The 21,688-nt window shown below is 48.0% G+C and overlaps 1 protein-coding gene across 4 annotated transcripts; it reads right to left on the bottom strand.

Annotated features, from left to right (window-relative positions):
• Positions 1–34: 34 nt before the first annotated feature.
• On the bottom strand, positions 35–21,630 carry MUTYH (mutY DNA glycosylase). 4 transcript variants are annotated; one of them, XM_040408181.1, is made up of 16 exons: positions 21,574–21,630; positions 20,916–21,425; positions 20,717–20,835; positions 19,054–19,093; positions 8,585–8,658; positions 8,466–8,507; positions 8,286–8,357; positions 7,998–8,111; positions 7,809–7,906; positions 7,282–7,426; positions 6,882–6,972; positions 5,806–5,994; positions 5,580–5,725; positions 5,277–5,429; positions 1,296–1,346; positions 35–961 (listed from the first exon to the last, which is right to left on the bottom strand). In XM_040408181.1, exons 2-16 carry the CDS (start codon positions 21,007–21,009, stop codon positions 827–829), a joined length of 1,563 nt encoding a protein of 520 aa, XP_040264115.1. In that variant the 5' UTR covers positions 21,010–21,425; positions 21,574–21,630; the 3' UTR covers positions 35–826. The 4 variants fall into 4 exon arrangements, with proteins under 4 accessions (XP_040264115.1, XP_040264113.1, XP_040264116.1 ...); XM_040408179.1 differs by having other exon boundaries at positions 20,916–21,010; positions 21,574–21,624; XM_040408182.1 differs by having other exon boundaries at positions 5,806–5,991; positions 6,939–6,972; positions 20,916–21,010; positions 21,574–21,624.
• Between the last annotated feature and the right edge of the window lie 58 nt (positions 21,631–21,688).

The raw sequence follows: 21,688 nt of genomic DNA, 5'->3' as shown, positions 1-21,688 counted from the left end.
CCAGTGCAGGGAACCATGTCCCCAGTTGTCAGGGCTCCTTATTTCTTTTTGCTTTTCGTTGCTCATGGAGTCCACAGGTTTCTAAGCTCCGTAACGTGGGCGTCTTTCTGGTCTCTGATGTCATGTAATTGTCACAGATATTCCTGGCCTCCTGTGGATAAGGCTTCATCTTTGGCGCACTTCATAGGAAGTTCTCAATCAAAACTTCATTGGCGTAAATTGCACCAAATTTGTAAATCGATGCATGCAAAAATTAAATGTACGTCTCCAATGAGCAGCGGCAGATTGATGTTCGAATAGATACGTCTCATGGACAGGTTTTGACCACGCCCCTAACGGTAAGCCACGCCCACTCTCTAAAACCGATACGTTCCCAGGAAGATCTCAAATTCTTGCACAAAATGGCATGCAACAAAATCTGCTTCTGTCTTACTCCAAAAAACTGGCACAAATTAGTTGATAAATTCCCCCCTTTTTCAGGATCTCTGTTTGCTTTCAGTAAACAGGAATGGTCCTGGGTGAATTCCCTGTCCTGCTGTCCTCACAGCTGAAGGTTTGCTACAATTATATCCAATCACACAATCCGCTGTGAGGCAGAAACCCCAGGGGGTCAGGCTGATCGGCCGATACATTGTGGCAAACCAGGAGATGAGAAGATTTTCTAGTCTGGATACAATAGTAGCAAACCTTCAGCTGTGAAAAATAGGACTGGGTCTGGACAGGTTTCAAGCCTTTATACTTAAACAAGAATGTTTCCATTCACTGAAAGCAAACAAAGCTTGAAAACAGCAAGGAACTGAAGTCTATCAGAAAGCTGCCGGACATTTTATGATCCGTCCTCCAGGGCTCTTTTCTTGATGGTGGCGGTGAAGAAGCTCTGTATAGACCTCTGCTTGCTGTCCACCTTGGCTCTTCCGGCGGGTGGCTGGATGTCACTTACGTCCTTCTTCCTCTTTTTGGACTGAAAGTCAAGGAATAACTATCAGATTCAGCTGCGTTCACACTGGTGCTGTACCGTGTACGATTTACTGAGATGTCACTATAGACATACCGCCATAGGTCGCCCATAGACCCCCATGTAAAAAACATACACCGCACAGAACCTTTTTTTTTTGTCCACTGGACGTGCTATTCCATGCTGCAACAGGAGCACGGACGTAGATATCGGGGGATCGAGGCTATAGATACGTGCGTCCTAGGAGCGTCCCGGGGCACATGGTATAGACGCAGTGTGAATGTAACCCTAGTGTAAAGCCTGGGAAACCAGGAGGTGCAGAAGTAGAAGGCGTGCTCACCGGCTCTGCTACATCACCCAGGAACCCCCGGCTCTCGCACAGCTTAAGAATCTGGAAAAACAGAAAAGTGGTTGTCAGATGAACAGGCCCAAAAGAAACCAATCCTGCGCTGTCTGCAATGCGTGTCAATATCCGCCATTTCAGAGGAGAGGACGACTGTAGGACAGGAGAATACAGTCTATTGCCCCCTGTTATCAGCCATTTCAGGGGAGAGGATGACTGTAGGACAGGAGAATACAGTCTATTGCCCCCTGTTATCAGACATTTCAGGGGAGAGGATGACTGTAGGACAGGAGAATACAGTCTATTGCCCCCTGTTATCAGACATTTCAGGGGAGAGGATGACTGTAGGACAGGAGAATACAATCTATTGCCCCCTGTTATCAGCCATTTTAGGGGAGAGGATGACTGTAGGACAGGAGAATACAGTCTATTTCCCCCTGTTATCAGCCATTTCAGAGGAGAGGATGACTGTAGGACAGGAGAATACAATCTATTGCCCCTGTTATCAGCCATTTCAGGGGAGAGGATGACTGTAGGACAGGAGAATACAGTCTATTGCCCCCTGTTATCTGCCATTTCAGGGGGGAGGATGACTGTAGGACAGGAGAATACAGTCTATTGCCCCCTGTTATCAGCCATTTCAGGGGAGAGGATGACTGTAGGACAGGAGAATACAATCTATTGCCCCTGTTATCAGCCATTTCAGGTGAGAGGATGACTGTAGGACAGGAGAATACAGTCTATTGCTCCCTGTTATCAGCCATTTCAGGGGAGAGGATGACTGTAGGACAGGAGAATACAGTCTATTGCCCCCTGTTATCAGCCATTTCAGAGGAGAGGATGACTGTAGGACAGGAGAATACAGTCTATTGCCCCCTGTTATCAGCCATTTCAGGGGAGAGGATGACTGTAGGACAGGAGAATACAGTCTATTGCCTCCTGTTATCAGCCATTTCAGGGGAGAGGATGACTGTAGGACAGGAGAATACAGTCTATTGCTCCCTGTTATCAGCCATTTCAGGGGAGAGGATGACTGTAGGACAGGAGAATACAATCTATTGCCCCCTGTTATCAGCCATTTCAGGGGAGAGGATGACTGTAGGACAGGAGAATACAATCTATTGCAACCTGTTATCAGCTATTTCAGGGGAGAGGATGACTGTAGGACAGGAGAATACAGTCTATTGCCCCCTGTTATCAGCCATTTCAGAGGAGAGGATGACTGTAGGACAGGAGAATACAGTCTATTGCCCCCTGTTATCAGCCATTTCAGGGGAGAGGATAACTGTAGGACAGGAGAATACAGTCTATTGCTCCCTGTTATCAGCCATTTCAGGGGAGAGGATGACTGTAGGACAGGAGAATACAATCTATTGCCCCCTGTTATCAGCCATTTCAGAGGAGAGGATGACTGTAGGACAGGAGAATACAGTCTATTGCCCCCTGTTATCAGCCATTTCAGGGGAGAGGACGACTGTAGGACAGGAGAATACAATCTATTACCCCCTGTTATCAGCCATTTCAGGGGAGAGGATGACTGTAGGACAGGAGAATACAGTCTATTGCTCCCTGTTATCAGCCATTTCGGGGGAGAGGATGACTGTAGGACAGGAGAATACAGTCTATTGCTCCCTGTTATCAGCCATTTCAGAGGAGAGGATGACTGTAGGACAGGAGAATACAGTCTATTGCTCCCTGTTATCAGCCATTTCAGGGGAGAGGATGACTGTAGGACAGGAGAATACAGTCTATTGCCCCCTGTTATCAGCCATTTCAGAGGAGAGGATGACTGTAGGACAGGAGAATACAGTCTATTGCCCCCTGTTATCAGCCATTTCAGGGGAGAGGATGACTGTAGGACAGGAGAATACAATCTATTGCCCCCTGTTATCAGCCATTTCAGGAGAGAGGATGACTGTAGGACAGGAGAATACAGTCTATTGCCTCCTGTTATCAGCCATTTCAGAGGAGAGGATGACTGTAGGACAGGAGAATACAGTCTATTACCCCCTGTTATCAGCCATTTCAGAGGAGAGGATGACTGTAGGACAGGAGAATACAGTCTATTGCCTCCTGTTATCAGCCATTTCAGGGGAGAGGATGACTGTAGGACAGGAGAATACAGTCTATTGCTCTCTGTTATCAGCCATTTCAGGGGAGAGGATGACTGTAGGACAGGAGAATACAGTCTATTGCCCCCTGTTATCAGCCATTTCAGGAGAGAGGATGACTGTAGGACAGGAGAATACAGTCTATTGCCCCCTGTTATCAGCCATTTCAGGGGAGAGGATGACTGTAGGACAGGAGAATACAGTCTATTGCCCCTGTTATCAGCCATTTCAGGAGAGAGGATGACTGTAGGACAGGAGAATACAATCTATTGCCCCCTGTTATCAGCCATTTCAGGGGAGAGGATGACTGTAGGACAGGAGAATACAATCTATTGCCCCTGTTATCAGCCATTTCAGGGGAGAGGATGACTGTAGGACAGGAGAATACAGTCTATTACCCCCTGTTATCAGCCATTTCAGGGGAGAGGATGACTGTAGGACAGGAGAATACAGTCTATTGCTCCTGTTATCAGCCATTTCAGGGGAGAGGATGACTGTAGGACAGGAGAATACAGTCTATTGCTCCCTGTTATCAGCCATTTCAGGGGAGAGGATGACTGTAGGACAGGAGAATACAATCTATTGCTCCTCTATTATCAGCCATTTCAGAGGAGAGGATGACTGTAGGACAGGAGAATACAGTCTATTGCCCCCTGTTATCAGCCATTTCAGGGGAGAGGATGACTGTAGGACAGGAGAATACAGTCTATTACCCCCTGTTATCAGCCATTTCAGGGGAGAGGATGACTGTAGGACAGGAGAATACAGTCTATTGCTCCTGTTATCAGCCATTTCAGAGGAGAGGATGACTGTAGGACAGGAGAATACAGTCTATTGCCCCCTGTTATCAGCCATTTCAGGGGAGAGGACGACTGTAGGACAGGAGAATACAGTCTATTGCTCCCTGTTATCAGCCATTTCAGAGGAGAGGATGACTGTAGGACAGGAGAATACAGTCTATTGCCCCCTGTTATCAGCCATTTCAGGGGAGAGGATGACTGTAGGACAGGAGAATACAGTCTATTGCCCCTGTTATCAGCCATTTCAGGGGAGAGGATGACTGTAGGACAGGAGAATACAGTCTATTGCCCCCTGTTATCAGCCATTTCAGGGGAGAGGACGACTGTAGGACAGGAGAATACAGTCTATTGCTCCCTGTTATCAGCCATTTCAGAGGAGAGGATGACTGTAGGACAGGAGAATACAGTCTATTGCCCCTGTTATCAGCCATTTCAGGGGAGAGGATGACTGTAGGACAGGAGAATACAGTCTATTACCCCCTGTTATCAGCCATTTCAGGGGAGAGGATGACTGTAGGACAGGAGAATACAGTCTATTGCTCCCTGTTATCAGCCATTTCAGGGGAGAGGATGACTGTAGGACAGGAGAATACAGTCTATTGCCCCCTGTTATCAGCCATTTCAGGGGAGAGGATGACTGTAGGACAGGAGAATACAGTCTATTGCCCCCTGTTATCAGCCATTTCAGGGGAGAGGATGACTGTAACGGTTCACAATTCATTAAGTAAATCTTTTCTTTTTCACAGATTTCATGATTTTCCTCCATTCATATACGAAGCTGCTGGTGAACTTCAGACGTGAATAGAGAAGAACATGATTCCAGATGACCATAAGGCTGTGTCTACACGACGACATATGTTGCGCAACTATTTTTATAATGGCAGTCTATGGTGTCGCACCGCAACATGCAACATGCTGCGACGCAACAGTCGCAAAAAAATCCATCTCGAATGTTGCAGTGCGACACCATAGACTGCCATTATAAAAATTGTTGCAAAACATTAGTGCAACAAAATATCGTCGTGTAGACGTAGCCTAAGAAGCCGCAGAAATTTCCATGAATTTACCTTTTTCATGGCGGTAGGGACAGCGGACTCCATAAATTGTCTCCTGGTGACCCAGCGCAGAGCGGAGCACTCCTCCTCCTCCTCCTTCACCGGAACACTGCGCAACAAGTAGACCAGGTACGTCTGGTTGATATGAGAGAAGATGTGGACGACCTGCCGGAAGAAGGACCCATAACTGACACCTCCTAGATCTTCAGGTCACACCCATGACATCAGTTTTCCACAGTCTGATATTTTGGGGTTCAGGGCACACACTGCACCTCTCCCCACACCCCTCCTTCTGTACACTTCTGGACATCTCACCTCCCCCACATACTGCAGATCCTGCGCTGATACCTCCCGGCCGGTCACTTCATGGAGGCGGCTGCACAAATCATCTTCCCGCTCCTTCACGGCGGCCGTTTTCTCCAAGAGCATGCTGGGAAATTCCCACATCCCAGCCAGGAGCCCTATACAGGACAGTATATGGATATGGGGTTCAGTGTGAGCACAGGTACATTGTGACACAGAGCTGCATACAATGTATCACCTTTCTGGGGTCTCTGGACCAGTAAATACTCCGGGAACCCCTGCTCCCCGGGTTTCTCCCACACGCAGGTCACAGTCTGCTCCTCTCTGGAGGGTTTCTTTGCAGGTTTGCGGGGGTAGTTGGCCACTCCGAGGCTGTGGTCCCACTGGTCGCCGGACTGGATGCAGAGTGGACATGAGGCAGCTGCTGCTGAAGAACAGCTTCGTTACAGCGTATCAGTCACAGCACATAAAGCAACATAGTCATCATTTATAGGGGATTCCTGGCTCTTCACATGACAGTTACACCGCACCAGCGATATATGGACCCCTGCCCAGTGCATTCCTATAGGGGCATGCAGACCTCAGTACTATATGGACCCCAGCCCAGTGCATTCCTATAGGGGCATGCAGACCTCAGCACATTCCTATAGGGGCATGCAGACCTCAGCACATTCCTATAGGGGCATGCAGACCTCAGCACATTCCTATAGGGGCATGCAGACCTCAGCACATTATGGACCCCAACCCAGTGCATTCCTATAGGGGCATGCAGACCTCAGCGCATTATGGACCCCTGCCCACTGCATTCCTATAGGGGCATGCAGACCTCAGTACTATATGGACCCCAGCCCAGTGCATTCCTATAGGGGCATGCAGACCTCAGCACATTCCTATAGGGGCATGCAGACCTCAGCACATTCCTATAGGGGCATGCAGACCTCAGTACTATATGGACCCCAGCCCAGTGCTTTCCTATAGGGGCATGCAGACCTCAGCACATTCCTATAGGGGCATGCAGACCTCAGCACATTCCTATAGGGGCATGCAGACCTCAGCGCATTATGGACCCCAGCCCAGTGCATTCCTATAGGGGCATGCAGACCTCAGCGCATTATGGACCCCTGCCCACTGCATTCCTATAGGGGTGCAGAAACCTTAGCGCTGTATGGACCCAGCACAGTGCATTCCAAGGGGGTGTGCAGACCTCAACCCGATATGGAGGTTTTATGCCGAGTCTGCATATTCCCATCTCGTTCCTTCAGTTGTCATATTGTGAATCTTCATGTGTACTAGACATAACTTCTCTGCACTCACCGCAATCCTCGATGTCAGACATGGAGCTCATTTGAGTGCTAGCTCTTTTGCTCTCACATTTACTGGGGGAGGATGCAGAATCCAGCTCCACCTGCAACACATAACAGCGGCCATTAATGGGGCTGCCTGGTAGAGATCCTACTGTCATGGACCCTATTAGTGAATGCTGAGGGGGTCCTCAGCCACAAGAAGAGTCTCTCACTGTGGACAACCTATATAATTTCATCATGTAATGCTTCATGTCCCCTGTGGGAGCACTGCAGGGGAACTGAACACTTCCTGTGCACAGGTGGAGCGCCCCTTTAATAGATTTACCGAACTGTACAAGTGACTCCGGAGAATGAATGACATCATCACCTGGTGACATCACAGCAGCTGAGCGAGTCTGTTGTCACCTCACCTTCTTGAACGCTCGGCACAGGGTCTGCAGAGGACATTCACCGCAGAGCACTTTTTTAGGGGTGCAGACCGTTGCCCCCAGCTCCATCATTGCCTGGTTAAAATCTCCGGGTCGATCCGGGTCAACAAGATTATTTGCCAAATTCCTGAAAAGCATAAAACGGTGATTACTATCAACCCTTCTCCACGTCCTGGGCCTCATCAGCTCTGCAACTTTCATTTTCAAGATCCCTGCTTGCTGTCTGTAGACACAAATATCCTTTAGTTTAGCTGAGGGTTTGTTAAAATATATCTGTGCAGACAAGAGCGATAAGCCTGGCTTCAAAGAGGATTGCGAGCTCTGATACACTGTAACAGAGTGCTGCTGTGTGAAAAGGCCCAGGTCCCGACAGATATTCAGTCTTTGGATGTAGCCAATGTTTCCTTTTGATAACAGCAAGCAGAGATCTTGAAAACAATGGCTTAATACACGAATGTCTTTTCTAAGGTTGCAAAATTTGCACGCCCCTTTAACGCTACAGTACTCACCACAAGGCGTCAGTGACAGTCGGGGAGGTAAAATCAGCTCCAATGCATCGCAGGCGGCAGAGAACACGGATGACATTCCCGTCTACTACGCCCGTAACCTGCGGGAAAGTATAAATAACAGGGAGTTCAGGGCGGCCAAGCTGTTCATATCCGGGTGACCCGTGTGGAAGGGGCTCCAGTCATGCTTACCTGCCCGTAGGAGATAGAGGACACCGCCCCGGCTGTATACCTGCCCACCCCCGGCAGCAGTCTCTGTAAGTCTTCCGCAGTGCGAGGCATCCGACCCCCCAACTCCCGCACAACCTGGAGACGCCAAGATGTTAAGTATCATGGACCAAACCATTCACTGCTCCTGCTAGAACCTCCCTGCATCATGGACCAAACCACTCACTTCCGCTAGAACAACTCTGCATCATAGGCCAAACCATTCAGTAGGACCTCCCATGTCTCAACACCAAGAAGATGACTTGTACAAACCTTCTGGGCTCCTTCATGCAGCCGCCGACCCCGTGAGTAATACCCTAGACCGGACCACTTCTCGTTCACCTCCTGGGGGCGGATAGTAACACTGCCGGTTAGAACTGTTACTGCAGCACCTAATGATGCACTGATACAATGTAACACACCAGGAATGATGGCCGCCAGATCATCACCTACCTCCAGTGATGCCATCGCCAGATCCTGAACGGTCGGCCAAGTCTGCAGGACAAAGACACTAGTGGATGAGATTCCTATAGGTCACTGCAAATGCTCCCCTCCCCCAAACATCCCTTCACCTTCATCCACTTGGTGTAGTAGTCAATGACCGTGGACACCTGAGTCTGCTGCAGCATCACCTCCGACACCCAGACTGCGGAGACGGAAGAAGACTCCCAGTTATTACAGGACTGGTATACATGGCTGATAACAGGGAGCAATAGACTGTATTCTCCTGTCCTACAGTCATCCTCTCCCCTGAAATGGCTGATAACAGGGGGCAATAGACTGTATTCTCCTGTCCTACAGTCATCCTCTCCCCTGAAATGGCTGATAACAGGGGGCAATAGACTGTATTCTCCTGTCCTACAGTCATCCTCTCCTCTGAAATGGCTGATAACAGGGAGCAATAGACTGTATTCTCCTGTCCTACAGTCATCCTCTCCCCTGAAATGGCTGATAACAGGGGGCAGTAGACTGTATTCTCCTGTCCTACAGTCATCCTCTCCCCTGAAATGGCTGATAACAGGGGGCAATAGACTGTATTCTCCTGTCCTACAGTCATCCTCTCCCCTGAAATGGCTGATAACAGGAGGCAATAGATTGTATTCTCCTGTCCTACAGTCATCCTCTCCTCTGAAATGGCTGATAACAGGGGGCAATAGACTGTATTCTCCTGTCCTACAGTCATCCTCTCCTCTGAAATGGCTGATAACAGGGAGCAATAGACTGTATTCTCCTGTCCTACAGTCATCCTCTCCTCTGAAATGGCTGATAACAGGGGGCAATAGACTGTATTCTCCTGTCCTACAGTCATCCTCTCCTCTGAAATGGCTGATAACAGGGGGCAATAGACTGTATTCTCCTGTCCTACAGTCATCCTCTCCTCCCCTGAAATGGCTGATAACAGGGAGCAATAGACTGTATTCTCCTGTCCTACAGTCATCCTCTCCCCTGAAATGGCTGATAACAGGGGGCAATAGACTGTATTCTCCTGTCCTACAGTCATCCTCTCCCCTGAAATGGCTGATAACAGGAGGCAATAGATTGTATTCTCCTGTCCTACAGTCATCCTCTCCTCTGAAATGGCTGATAACAGGGGGCAATAGACTGTATTCTCCTGTCCTACAGTCATCCTCTCCTCTGAAATGGCTGATAACAGGGGGCAATAGACTGTATTCTCCTGTCCTACAGTCATCCTCTCCTCTGAAATGGCTGATAACAGGGGGCAATAGACTGTATTCTCCTGTCCTACAGTCATCCTCTCCCCTGAAATGGCTGATAACAGGGGGCAGTAGACTGTATTCTCCTGTCCTACAGTCATCCTCTCCTCTGAAATGGCTGATAACAGGGGGCAATAGATTGTATTCTCCTGTCCTACAGTCATCATCTCCCCTGAAATGTCTGATAACAGGGGGCAATAGACTGTATTCTCCTGTCCTACAGTCATCCTCTCCCCTGAAATGTCTGATAACAGGGGGCAATATACTGTATTCTCCTGTCCTACAGTCATCCTCTCCCCTGAAATGTCTGATAACATGGGGCAATAGACTGTATTCTCCTGTCCTACAGTCATCCTCTCCCCTGAAATGTCTGATAACAGGGGGCAATATACTGTATTCTCCTGTCCTACAGTCATCCTCTCCTCTGAAATGGCTGATAACAAGGGGCAATAGACTGTATTCTCCTGTCCTACAGTCATCCTCTCCCCTGAAATGGCTGATAACAGGGGGCAATAGATTGTATTCTCCTGTCCTACAGTCATCCTCTCCCCTGAAATGGCTGATAACAGGCGGCAATAGACTGTATTCTCCTGTCCTACAGTCATCCTCTCCCCTGAAATGGCTGATAACAGGGAGCAATAGACTGTATTCTCCTGTCCTACAGTCATCCTCTCCCCTGAAATGGCTGATAACAGGGGGCAATAGACTGTATTCTCCTGTTTTACAGTCATCCTCTCCCCTGAAATGGCTGATAACAGGGGGCAATAGACTGTATTCTCCTGTCCTACAGTCATCCTCTCCCCTGAAATGGCTGATAACAGGGGGCAATAGACTGTATTCTCCTGTCCTACAGTCATCCTCTCCCCTGAAATAGCTGATAACAGGAGGCAATAGACTGTATTCTCCTGTACTACAGTCATCCTCTCCCCTGAAATGGCTGATATCAGGGGGCAATAGACTGTATTCTCCCGTCCTACAGTCATCCTCTCCCCTGAAATGGCTGATAACAGGGGGCAATAGATTGTATTCTCCTGTCCTACAGTCATCCTCTCCCCTGAAATGGCTGATAACAGGCGGCAATAGACTGTATTCTCCTGTCCTACAGTCATCCTCTCCCCTGAAATGGCTGATAACAGGGAGCAATAGACTGTATTCTCCTGTCCTACAGTCATCCTCTCCCCTGAAATGGCTGATAACAGGGGGCAATAGACTGTATTCTCCTGTCCTACAGTCATCCTCTCCCCTGAAATGGCTGATAACAGGGGGCAATAGACTGTATTCTCCTGTCCTACAGTCATCCTCTCCCCTGAAATGGCTGATAACAGGGGGCAATAGACTGTATTCTCCTGTCCTACAGTCATCCTCTCCCCTGAAATGGCTGATAACAGGGGGCAATAGACTGTATTCTCCTGTCCTACAGTCATCCTCTCACCTGAAATTACTGATAACAGGGGGCAATAGACTGTATTCTCCTGTCCTACAGTCATCCTCTCCCCTGAAATGGCTGATAACAGGAGGCAATAGACTGTATTCTCCTGTCCTACAGTCATCCTCTCCCCTGAAATAGCTGATAACAGGAGGCAATAGACTGTATTCTCCTGTACTACAGTCATCCTCTCCCCTGAAATGGCTGATATCAGGGGGCAATAGACTGTATTCTCCCGTCCTACAGTCATCCTCTCCCCGGAAATGGCTGATAACAGGGGGCAATAGACTGTATTCTCCTGTCCTACAGTCATCCTCTCCCCTGAAATGGCTGATGACAGGGGCAATAGACTGTATTCTCCTGTCCTACAGTCATCCTCTCCCCTGAAATGGCTGATAACAGGGAGCAATAGACTGTATTCTCCTGTCCTACAGTCATCCTCTCCCCTGAAATGGCTGATAACAGGGGACAATAGACTGTATTCTCCTGTCCTACAGTCATCCTCTCCCCTGAAATGGCTGATAACAGGGGGCAATAGACTGTATTCTCCTGTCCTACAGTCATCCTCTCACCTGAAATGGCTGATAACAGGGGGCAATAGACTGTATTCTCCTGTCCTACAGTCATCCTCTCCTCTGAAATGGCTGATAACAGGGGGCAATAGACTGTATTCTCCTGTCCTACAGTCATCCTCTCCCCTGAAATGGCTGATAACAGGGGGCAATAGACTGTATTCTCCTGTCCTACAGTCATCCTCTCACCTGAAATGGCTGATAACAAGGGGCAATAGACTGTATTCTCCTGTCCTACAGTCATCCTCTCCCCTGAAATGGCTGATAACAGGGGCAATAGACTGTATTCTCCTGTCCTACAGTCATCCTCTCACCTGAAATGGCTGATAACAGGGGGCAATAGACTGTATTCTCCTGTCCTACAGTCATCCTCTCCCCTGAAATGGCTGATAACAGGAGGCAATAGACTGTATTCTCCTGTCCTACAGTCATCCTCTCCCCTGAAATGGCTGATAACAGGAGGCAATAGACTGTATTCTCCTGTCCTACAGTCATCCTCTCCCCTGAAATGGCTGATAACAGGGGCAATAGACTGTATTCTCCTGTCCTACAGTCATCCTCTTCCCTGAAATGGCTGATAACAGGGGCAATAGACTGTATTCTCCTGTCCTACAGTCATCCTCTCCCCTGAAATGGCTGATAACAGGGAGCAATAGACTGTATTCTCCTGTCCTACAGTCATCCTCTCCCCTGAAATGGCTGATAACAGGAGGCAATAGACTGTATTCTCCTGTCCTACAGTCATCCTCTCCCCTGAAATGGCTGATAACAGGAGGCAATAGACTGTATTCTCCTGTCCTACAGTCATCCTCTCCCTCAAATGGCTGATAACAGGGGCAATAGACTGTATTCTCCTGTCCTACAGTCATCCTCTTCCCTGAAATGGCTGATAACAGGGGCAATAGACTGTATTCTCCTGTCCTACAGTCATCCTCTCCCCTGAAATGGCTGATAACAGGGGGCAATAGACTGTATTCTCCTGTCCTACAGTCATCCTCTCCCCTGAAATGGCTGATAACAGGGGGCAATAGACTGTATTCTCCTGTCCTACAGTCATCCTCTCCCCTGAAATGGCTGATAACAGGGGCAATAGACTGTATTCTCCTGTCCTACAGTCATCCTCTCCCCTGAAATGGCTGATAACAGGGGCAATAGACTGTATTCTCCTGTCCTACAGTCATCCTCTCCCCTGAAATGGCTGATAACAGGGGCAATAGACTGTATTCTCCTGTCCTACAGTCATCCTCTCCTCTGAAATGGCTGATAACAGGGAGCAATAGACTGTATTCTCCTGTCCTACAGTCATCCTCTCCTCTGAAATGGCTGATAACAGGGAGCAATAGACTGTATTCTCCTGTCCTACGGTCATCCTCTCCCCTGAAATGGCTGATAACAGGGGGCAATAGACTGTATTCTCCTGTCCTACAGTCATCTTCTCCCCTGAAATGGCTGATAACAGGGGGCAATAGACTGTATTCTCCTGTCCTACAGTCATCCTCTCCCCTGAAATGGCTGATAACAGGCGGCAATAGATTGTATTCTCCTGTCCTACAGTCATCCTCTCCCCTGAAATGGTTGATAACAGGGAGCAATAGATTGTATTCTCCTGTCCTACAGTCATCCTCTCCCCTAAAATGGCTGATAACAGGGGGCAATAGACTGTATTCTCCTGTCCTACAGTCATCCTCTCCTCTGAAATGGCTGATAACAGGGGGCAATAGACTGTATTCTCCTGTCCTACAGTCATCCTCTCCCCTAAAATGGCTGATAACAGGGAGCAATAGACTGTATTCTCCTGTCCTACAGTCATCCTCTCCCCTGAAATGGCTGATAACAGGGGGCAATAGACTGTATTCTCCTGTCCTACAGTCATCCTCTCCCCTGAAATGGCTGATAACAGGGGGCAATAGACTGTATTCTCCTGTCCTACAGTCATCCTCTTCCCTGAAATGGCTGATAACAGGGGCAATAGACTGTATTCTCCTGTCCTACAGTCATCCTCTCCCCTGAAATGGCTGATAACAGAAAGCAATAGACTGTATTCTCCTGTCCTACAGTCATCCTCTCCTCTAAAATGGCTGATAACAGGGGGCAATAGACTGTATTCTCCTGTCCTACAGTCATCCTCTCCCCTGAAATGGCTGATAACAGGGGGCAATAGACTGTATTCTCCTGTCCTACAGTCATCCTCTCCCCTGAAATGGCTGATAACAGGGGGCAATAGACTGTATTCTCCTGTCCTACAGTCATCCTCTCCTCTGAAATGGCTGATAACAGGGAGCAATAGACTGTATTCTCCTGTCCTACAGTCATCCTCTCCCCTGAAATGGCTGATAACAGGGAGCAATAGACTGTATTCTCCTGTCCTACAGTCATCCTCTCCCATGAAATGGCTGATAACAGGGGCAATAGATTGTATTCTCCTGTCCTACAGTCATCCTCTCCCCTGAAATGGCTGATAACAGGGGGCAATAGACTGTATTCTCCTGTCCTACAGTCATCCTCTCCCCTGAAATGGCTGATAACAGGGGCAATAGACTGTATTCTCCTGTCCTACAGTCATCCTCTCCCCTGAAATGGCAGATAACAGGGGCAATAGACTGTATTCTCCTGTCCTACAGTCATCCTCTCCCCTAAAATGGCTGATAACAGGGGGCAATAGACTGTATTCTCCTGTCCTACAGTCATCCTCTCCCCTGAAATGGCTGATAACAGGGGGCAATAGACTGTATTCTCCTGTCCTACAGTCATCCTCTCCTCTGAAATGGCTGATAACAGGGAGCAATAGACTGTATTCTCCTGTCCTACAGTCATCCTCTCCCCTGAAATGGCTGATAACAGGGGGCAATAGACTGTATTCTCCTGTCCTACAGTCATCTTCTCCCCTGAAATGGCTGATAACAGGGGGCAATAGACTGTATTCTCCTGTCCTACAGTCATCCTCTCCCCTGAAATGGCTGATAACAGGCGGCAATAGACTGTATTCTCCTGTCCTACAGTCATCCTCTCCCCTGAAATGGCTGATAACAGGGAGCAATAGATTGTATTCTCCTGTCCTACAGTCATCCTCTCCCCTGAAATGTCTGATAACAGGGGGCAATAGACTGTATTCTCCTGTCCTACAGTCATCCTCTCCCCTGAAATGGCTGATAACAGGGGGCAATAGATTGTATTCTCCTGTCCTACAGTCATCCTCTCCTCTGAAATGGCTGATAACAGGGAGCAATAGACTGTATTCTCCTGTCCTACAGTCATCCTCTCCCCTGAAATGGCTGATAACAGGGAGCAATAGACTGTATTCTCCTGTCCTACAGTCATCCTCTTCCCTGAAATGGCTGATAACAGGGGCAATAGACTGTATTCTCCTGTCCTACAGTCATCCTCTCCCCTGAAATGGCTGATAACAGGGAGCAATAGACTGTATTCTCCTGTCCTACAGTCATCCTCTCCCCTGAAATGGCTGATAACAGGGGCAATAGATTGTATTCTCCTGTCCTACAGTCATCCTCTCCCCTGAAATGGCTGATAACAGGGGGCAATAGACTGTATTCTCCTGTCCTACAGTCATCCTCTCCCCTGAAATGGCAGATAACAGGGGCAATAGACTGTATTCTCCTGTCCTACAGTCATCCTCTCCCCTAAAATGGCTGATAACAGGGGGCAATAGACTGTATTCTCCTGTCCTACAGTCATCCTCTCCTCTGAAATGGCTGATAACAGGGGGCAATAGACTGTATTCTCCTGTCCTACAGTCATCCTCTCCTCTGAAATGGCTGATAACAGGGAGCAATAGACTGTATTCTCCTGTCCTACAGTCATCCTCTCCCCTGAAATGGCTGATAACAGGGGGCAATAGACTGTATTCTCCTGTCCTACAGTCATCTTCTCCCCTGAAATGGCTGATAACAGGGGGCAATAGACTGTATTCTCCTGTCCTACAGTCATCCTCTCCCCTGAAATGGCTGATAACAGGGAGCAATAGATTGTATTCTCCTGTCCTACAGTCATCCTCTCCCCTGAAATGTCTGATAACAGGGGGCAATAGACTGTATTCTCCTGTCCTACAGTCATCCTCTCCCCTGAAATGTCTGATAACAGGGGGCAATAGACTGTATTCTCCTGTCCTACAGTCATCCTCTCCCCTGAAATGGCTGATAACAGGGGGCAATAGATTGTATTCTCCTGTCCTACAGTCATCCTCTCCTCTGAAATGGCTGATAACAGGGAGCAATAGACTGTATTCTCCTGTCCTACAGTCATCCTCTCCCCTGAAATGGCTGATAACAGGGAGCAATAGATTGTATTCTCCTGTCCTACAGTCATCCTCTCCCCTGAAATGTCTGATAACAGGGGGCAATAGACTGTATTCTCCTGTCCTACAGTCATCCTCTCCCCTGAAATGGCTGATAACAGGGGGCAATAGACTGTATTCTCCTGTCCTACAGTCATCCTCTCCCCTGAAATGGCTGATAACAGGGAGCAATAGACTGTATTCTCCTGTCCTACAGTCATCCTCTCCCCTGAAATGGCTGATAACAGGGGGCAATAGATTGTATTCTCCTGTCCTACAGTCATCCTCTCCCCTGAAATGGCTGATAACAGGGGGCAATAGACTGTATTCTCCTGTCCTACAGTCATCCTCTCCCCTAAAATGGCTGATAACAGGAGGCAATAGACTGTATTCTCCTGTCCTACAGTCATCCTCCCCCCTGAAATGGCTGATAACAGGGAGCAATAGACTGTATTCTCCTGTCCTACAGTCATCCTCTCCCCTGAAATGGCTGATAACAGGGGGCAATAGACTGTATTCTCCTGTCCTACAGTCATCCTCTTCCCTGAAATGGCTGATAACAGGGGCAATAGACTGTATTCTCCTGTCCTACAGTCATCCTCTCCCCTAAAATGGCTGATAACAGGGGGCAATAGACTGTATTCTCCTGTCCTACAGTCATCCTCTCCCCTCAAATGGCTGATAACAGGGGGCAATAGACTGTATTCTCCTGTCCTACAGTCATCCTCTCCTCTGAAATGGCTGATAACAGGGGGCAATAGACTGTATTCTCCTGTCCTACAGTCATCCTCTCCTCTGAAATGGCTGATAACAGGGAGCAATAGACTGTATTCTCCTGTCCTACAGTCATCCTCTCCCCTGAAATGGCTGATAACAGGGGGCAATAGACTGTATTCTCCTGTCCTACAGTCATCTTCTCCCCTGAAATGGCTGATAACAGGGGGCAATAGACTGTATTCTCCTGTCCTACAGTCATCCTCTCCCCTGAAATGGCTGATAACAGGCGGCAATAGATTGTATTCTCCTGTCCTACAGTCATCCTCTCCCCTGAAATGGCTGATAACAGGGAGCAATAGATTGTATTCTCCTGTCCTACAGTCATCCTCTCCCCTGAAATGTCTGATAACAGGGGGCAATAGACTGTATTCTCCTGTCCTACAGTCATCCTCTCCCCTGAAATGGCTGATAACAGGGGGCAATAGATTGTATTCTCCTGTCCTACAGTCATCCTCTCCTCTGAAATGGCTGATAACAGGGAGCAATAGACTGTATTCTCCTGTCCTACAGTCATCCTCTCCCCTGAAATGGCTGATAACAGGGAGCAATAGACTGTATTCTCCTGTCCTACAGTCATCCTCTCCCCTGAAATGGCTGATAACAGGGGGCAATAGACTGTATTCTCCTGTCCTACAGTCATCCTCTCCCCTGAAATGGCTGATAACAGGGGGCAATAGACTGTATTCTCCTGTCCTACAGTCATCCTCTCCCCTGAAATGGCTGATAACAGGGAGCAATAGACTGTATTCTCCTGTCCTACAGTCATCCTCTCCCCTGAAATGGCTGATAACAGGGGGCAATAGATTGTATTCTCCTGTCCTACAGTCATCCTCTCCCCTGAAATGGCTGATAACAGGGGGCAATAGACTGTATTCTCCTGTCCTACAGTCATCCTCTTCCCTGAAATGGCTGATAACAGGGGCAATAGACTGTATTCTCCTGTCCTACAGTCATCCTCTCCCCTGAAATGGCTGATAACAGAAAGCAATAGACTGTATTCTCCTGTCCTACAGTCATCCTCTCCTCTAAAATGGCTGATAACAGGGGGCAATAGACTGTATTCTCCTGTCCTACAGTCATCCTCTCCCCTGAAATGGCTGATAACAGGGGGCAATAGACTGTATTCTCTTGTCCTACAGTCATCCTCTTCCCTGAAATGGCTGATAACAGGGGCAATAGACTGTATTCTCCTGTCCTACAGTCATCCTCTCCCCTGAAATGGCTGATAACAGGGAGCAATAGACTGTATTCTCCTGTCCTACAGTCATCCTCCCCCCTGAAATGGCTGATAACAGGGGCAATAGACTGTATTCTCCTGTCCTACAGTCATCCTCTCCCCTGAAATGGCTGATAACAGGGGGCAATAGACTGTATTCTCCTGTCCTACAGTCATCCTCTCCCCTGAAATGGCTGATAACAGGGGCAATAGACTGTATTCTCCTGTCCTACAGTCATCCTCTCCCCTAAAATGGCTGATAACAGGGGGCAATAGACTGTATTCTCCTGTCCTACAGTCATCCTCTCCTCTGAAATGGCTGATAACAGGGGGCAATAGACTGTATTCTCCTGTCCTACAGTCATCCTCTCCTCTGAAATGGCTGATAACAGGGAGCAATAGACTGTATTCTCCTGTCCTACAGTCATCCTCTCCCCTGAAATGGCTGATAACAGGGGGCAATAGACTGTATTCTCCTGTCCTACAGTCATCTTCTCCCCTGAAATGGCTGATAACAGGGGGCAATAGACTGTATTCTCCTGTCCTACAGTCATCCTCTCCCCTGAAATGGCTGATAACAGGCGGCAATAGATTGTATTCTCCTGTCCTACAGTCATCCTCTCCCCTGAAATGGCTGATAACAGGGGGCAATAGATTGTATTCTCCTGTCCTACAGTCATCCTCTCCTCTGAAATGGCTGATAACAGGGAGCAATAGACTGTATTCTCCTGTCCTACAGTCATCCTCTCCCCTGAAATGTCTGATAACAGGGAGCAATAGACTGTATTCTCCTGTCCTACAGTCATCCTCTCCCCTGAAATGGCTGATAACAGGGGGCAATAGATTGTATTCTCCTGTCCTACAGTCATCCTCTCCTCTGAAATGGCTGATAACAGGGAGCAATAGACTGTATTCTCCTGTCCTACAGTCATCCTCTCCCCTAAAATGGCTGATAACAGGGAGCAATAGATTGTATGAAGATGCATAACATTGCTGTAGGTGTACTGTCCATTCAATATAAAAAGTTGCTCCTTGGATAATCACCTCCATATGCTCTGCGGTCCATGTCCAATTCTGTATCCGCCTGAAACAGAGAGGTTTTCTCCATTTTCATCCAAACATCACAAAACAAACAGCACAACTCCTCTAACCCAGAATCAACAGGACCAGTGCAGAGCTGCACTCACTATTCTGCTGGTGCAGTCACTGTGTACATACATTACTTATCCTGTACTGATCCTGAGTTACATCCTGTATTATACTCCAGAGCTGCACTCACTATTCTGCTGGTGCAGTCACTGTGTACATACATTACTTATCCTGTACTGATCCTGAGTTACATCCTGTATTATACTCCAGAGCTGCACTCACTATTCTGCTGGTGCAGTCACTGTGTACATACATTACTTATCCTGTACTTATCCTGAGTTACATCCTGTATTATACTCCAGAGCTGTACTCACTATTTTGCTGGTGCAGTCACTGTGTACATACATTACTTATCCTGTACTGATCCTCAGTTACATCCTGTATTATCCTCCAGAGCTGCACTCACTATTCTGCTGGTGCAGTCACTGTGCACATATATTACTTATCCTGTACTGATCCTGAGTTACATCCTGTATTATACTCCAGAGCTGCACTCACTATTCTGCTGGTGCAGTCACTGTGTACATACATTACTTATCTTGTACTGATCCTGAGTTACATCCTGTATTATACTCCAGAGCTGCACTCACTATTCTGCTGGTGCAGTCACTGTGTACATACATTACTTATCCAGTACTTATCCTGAGTTACATCCTGTATTATACTCCAGAGCTGCACTCACTATTCTGCTGGTGCAGTCACTGTGTACATACATTACTTATCCTGTACTGATCCTGAGTTACATCCTGTATTATACTCCAGAGCTGCACTCACTATTTCGCTGGTGGAGTCACTGTGTACATACATTACTTATCCTGTACTGGTCCTGAGTTACATCCTGTATTATGCTCCAGAGCTGCACTCACTATTCTGCTGGTGCAGTCACTGTGTACATACATTACTTATCCTGTACTGATCCTGAGTTACATCCTGTATTATACTCCAGAGCTGCACTCACTATTCTGCTGGTGCAGTCACTGTGTACATACATTACTTATCCTGTACTGATCCTGAGTTACATCCTGTATTATACTCCAGAGCTGCACTCACTATTCTGCTGGTGCAGTCACTGTGTACATACATTACTTATCCTGTACTGATCCTGAGTTACATCCTGTATTATACTCCAGAGCTGCACTCACTATTCTGCTGGTGCAGTCACTGTGTACATACATTACTTATCCTGTACTGATCCTGAGTTACATCCTGTATTATACTCCAGAGCTGCACTCACTATTCTGCTGGTGCAGTCACTGTGTACATACATTACTTATTCTGTACTGATCCTGAGTTACATCCTGTATTATACTCCAGAGCTGCACTCACTATTCTGCTGGTGCAGTCACTGTGTATATACATTACTTATCCTGTACTGATCCTGGGTTACATCCTGTATTATACTCCAGAGCTGCACTCACTATTCTGCTGGTGCAGTCACTGTGTACATACATTACTTATCCTGTACTGATCCTGGGTTACATCCTGTATTATACTCCAGAGCTGCACTCACTATTCTGCTGGTGCAGTCACAGTCATACATGGCGCTCTGTGTTATTACCAGTGTCCGCCATGGCAGGTCTCGTTTGCGTCGGTTGTACCAGGTGAGGAGGTTCTTCCTGAGGGTCGCCGTCTCCTCTGAGGTGAATGTATGGTGTGGAGGAGGGCGTGCACCGGACTCTGCAGGGAGGACACACCCTGTGAATCCCTGTCTGCTGGTAGACAATATGGCGGCACATTGCTCTGATCCCGTGTCTCACCTGTGTTCCGGGCGGCGGGCGGCTGTTTGCTCGCGGCCGTTGTCGCCTTCCTTGGCCGTTTCTTTGAGATGCGTTTTATGGCGGAGCGTCCCATTCTGCAGGGAGGAATTAATACTGGTATAATAAACTACAACTCCCAGCATGCCCGGACCAATCGATATCGGAGGCCGCCCTGTGACGGGAGTATCCGTGACAGAGTGCGAGCTGCACTGCGGTCTATGGCGACGCGTCATGTGAGCTTCAGTGCGGCCATACGGGCAATCATCTGATAGAAAACCGCACCGTCCACAGCCCCAAGGTTTCCTATGGGTAAAGACAAGCATTCCAACATGGACGCCAGCGCCTTGTTCACACTGTGGTCGCGGCGATGTTGCCGTACGCCTTTGACTTCCCAGATTACTGGATGCCGGACGTAACCCCCACGATCTCCTCTACAGGAAGAAAGCGGAGTCTACGGCGCATCATAATGGTCACGAATCACTGCGCCAAATAATTCAATCAACTTTATTCCTAAATAGAAAAAATTCAAATAAATTTTAAAAAACACACAAGACCACGTGACCAAGCCTGATATAATCATAATTGATCATGTGACGCCTGCCCACAACAAAGTATCAATATTATGAGTTATGACGTCACTGTAATGAAGTTTACTCACTGCTCTGCCATCTCCGTTAGCGCACTGCCAATCTCCACGCTGCCCGTAAGGTTAAGCACCGCCCTCTCATTACCCTACTACAAACTGATTGGTTACAACTAGCTAGGAGGCGGGG

This window comes from Bufo bufo, chromosome 9 (genome assembly GCF_905171765.1).
Source record: "Bufo bufo chromosome 9, aBufBuf1.1, whole genome shotgun sequence".
In the NCBI taxonomy this organism is placed as follows: domain Eukaryota; kingdom Metazoa; phylum Chordata; class Amphibia; order Anura; family Bufonidae; genus Bufo; species Bufo bufo.
Note: the sequence above shows the minus strand (reverse complement) of the source record. Positions and strands in the feature narration are given on the sequence as shown.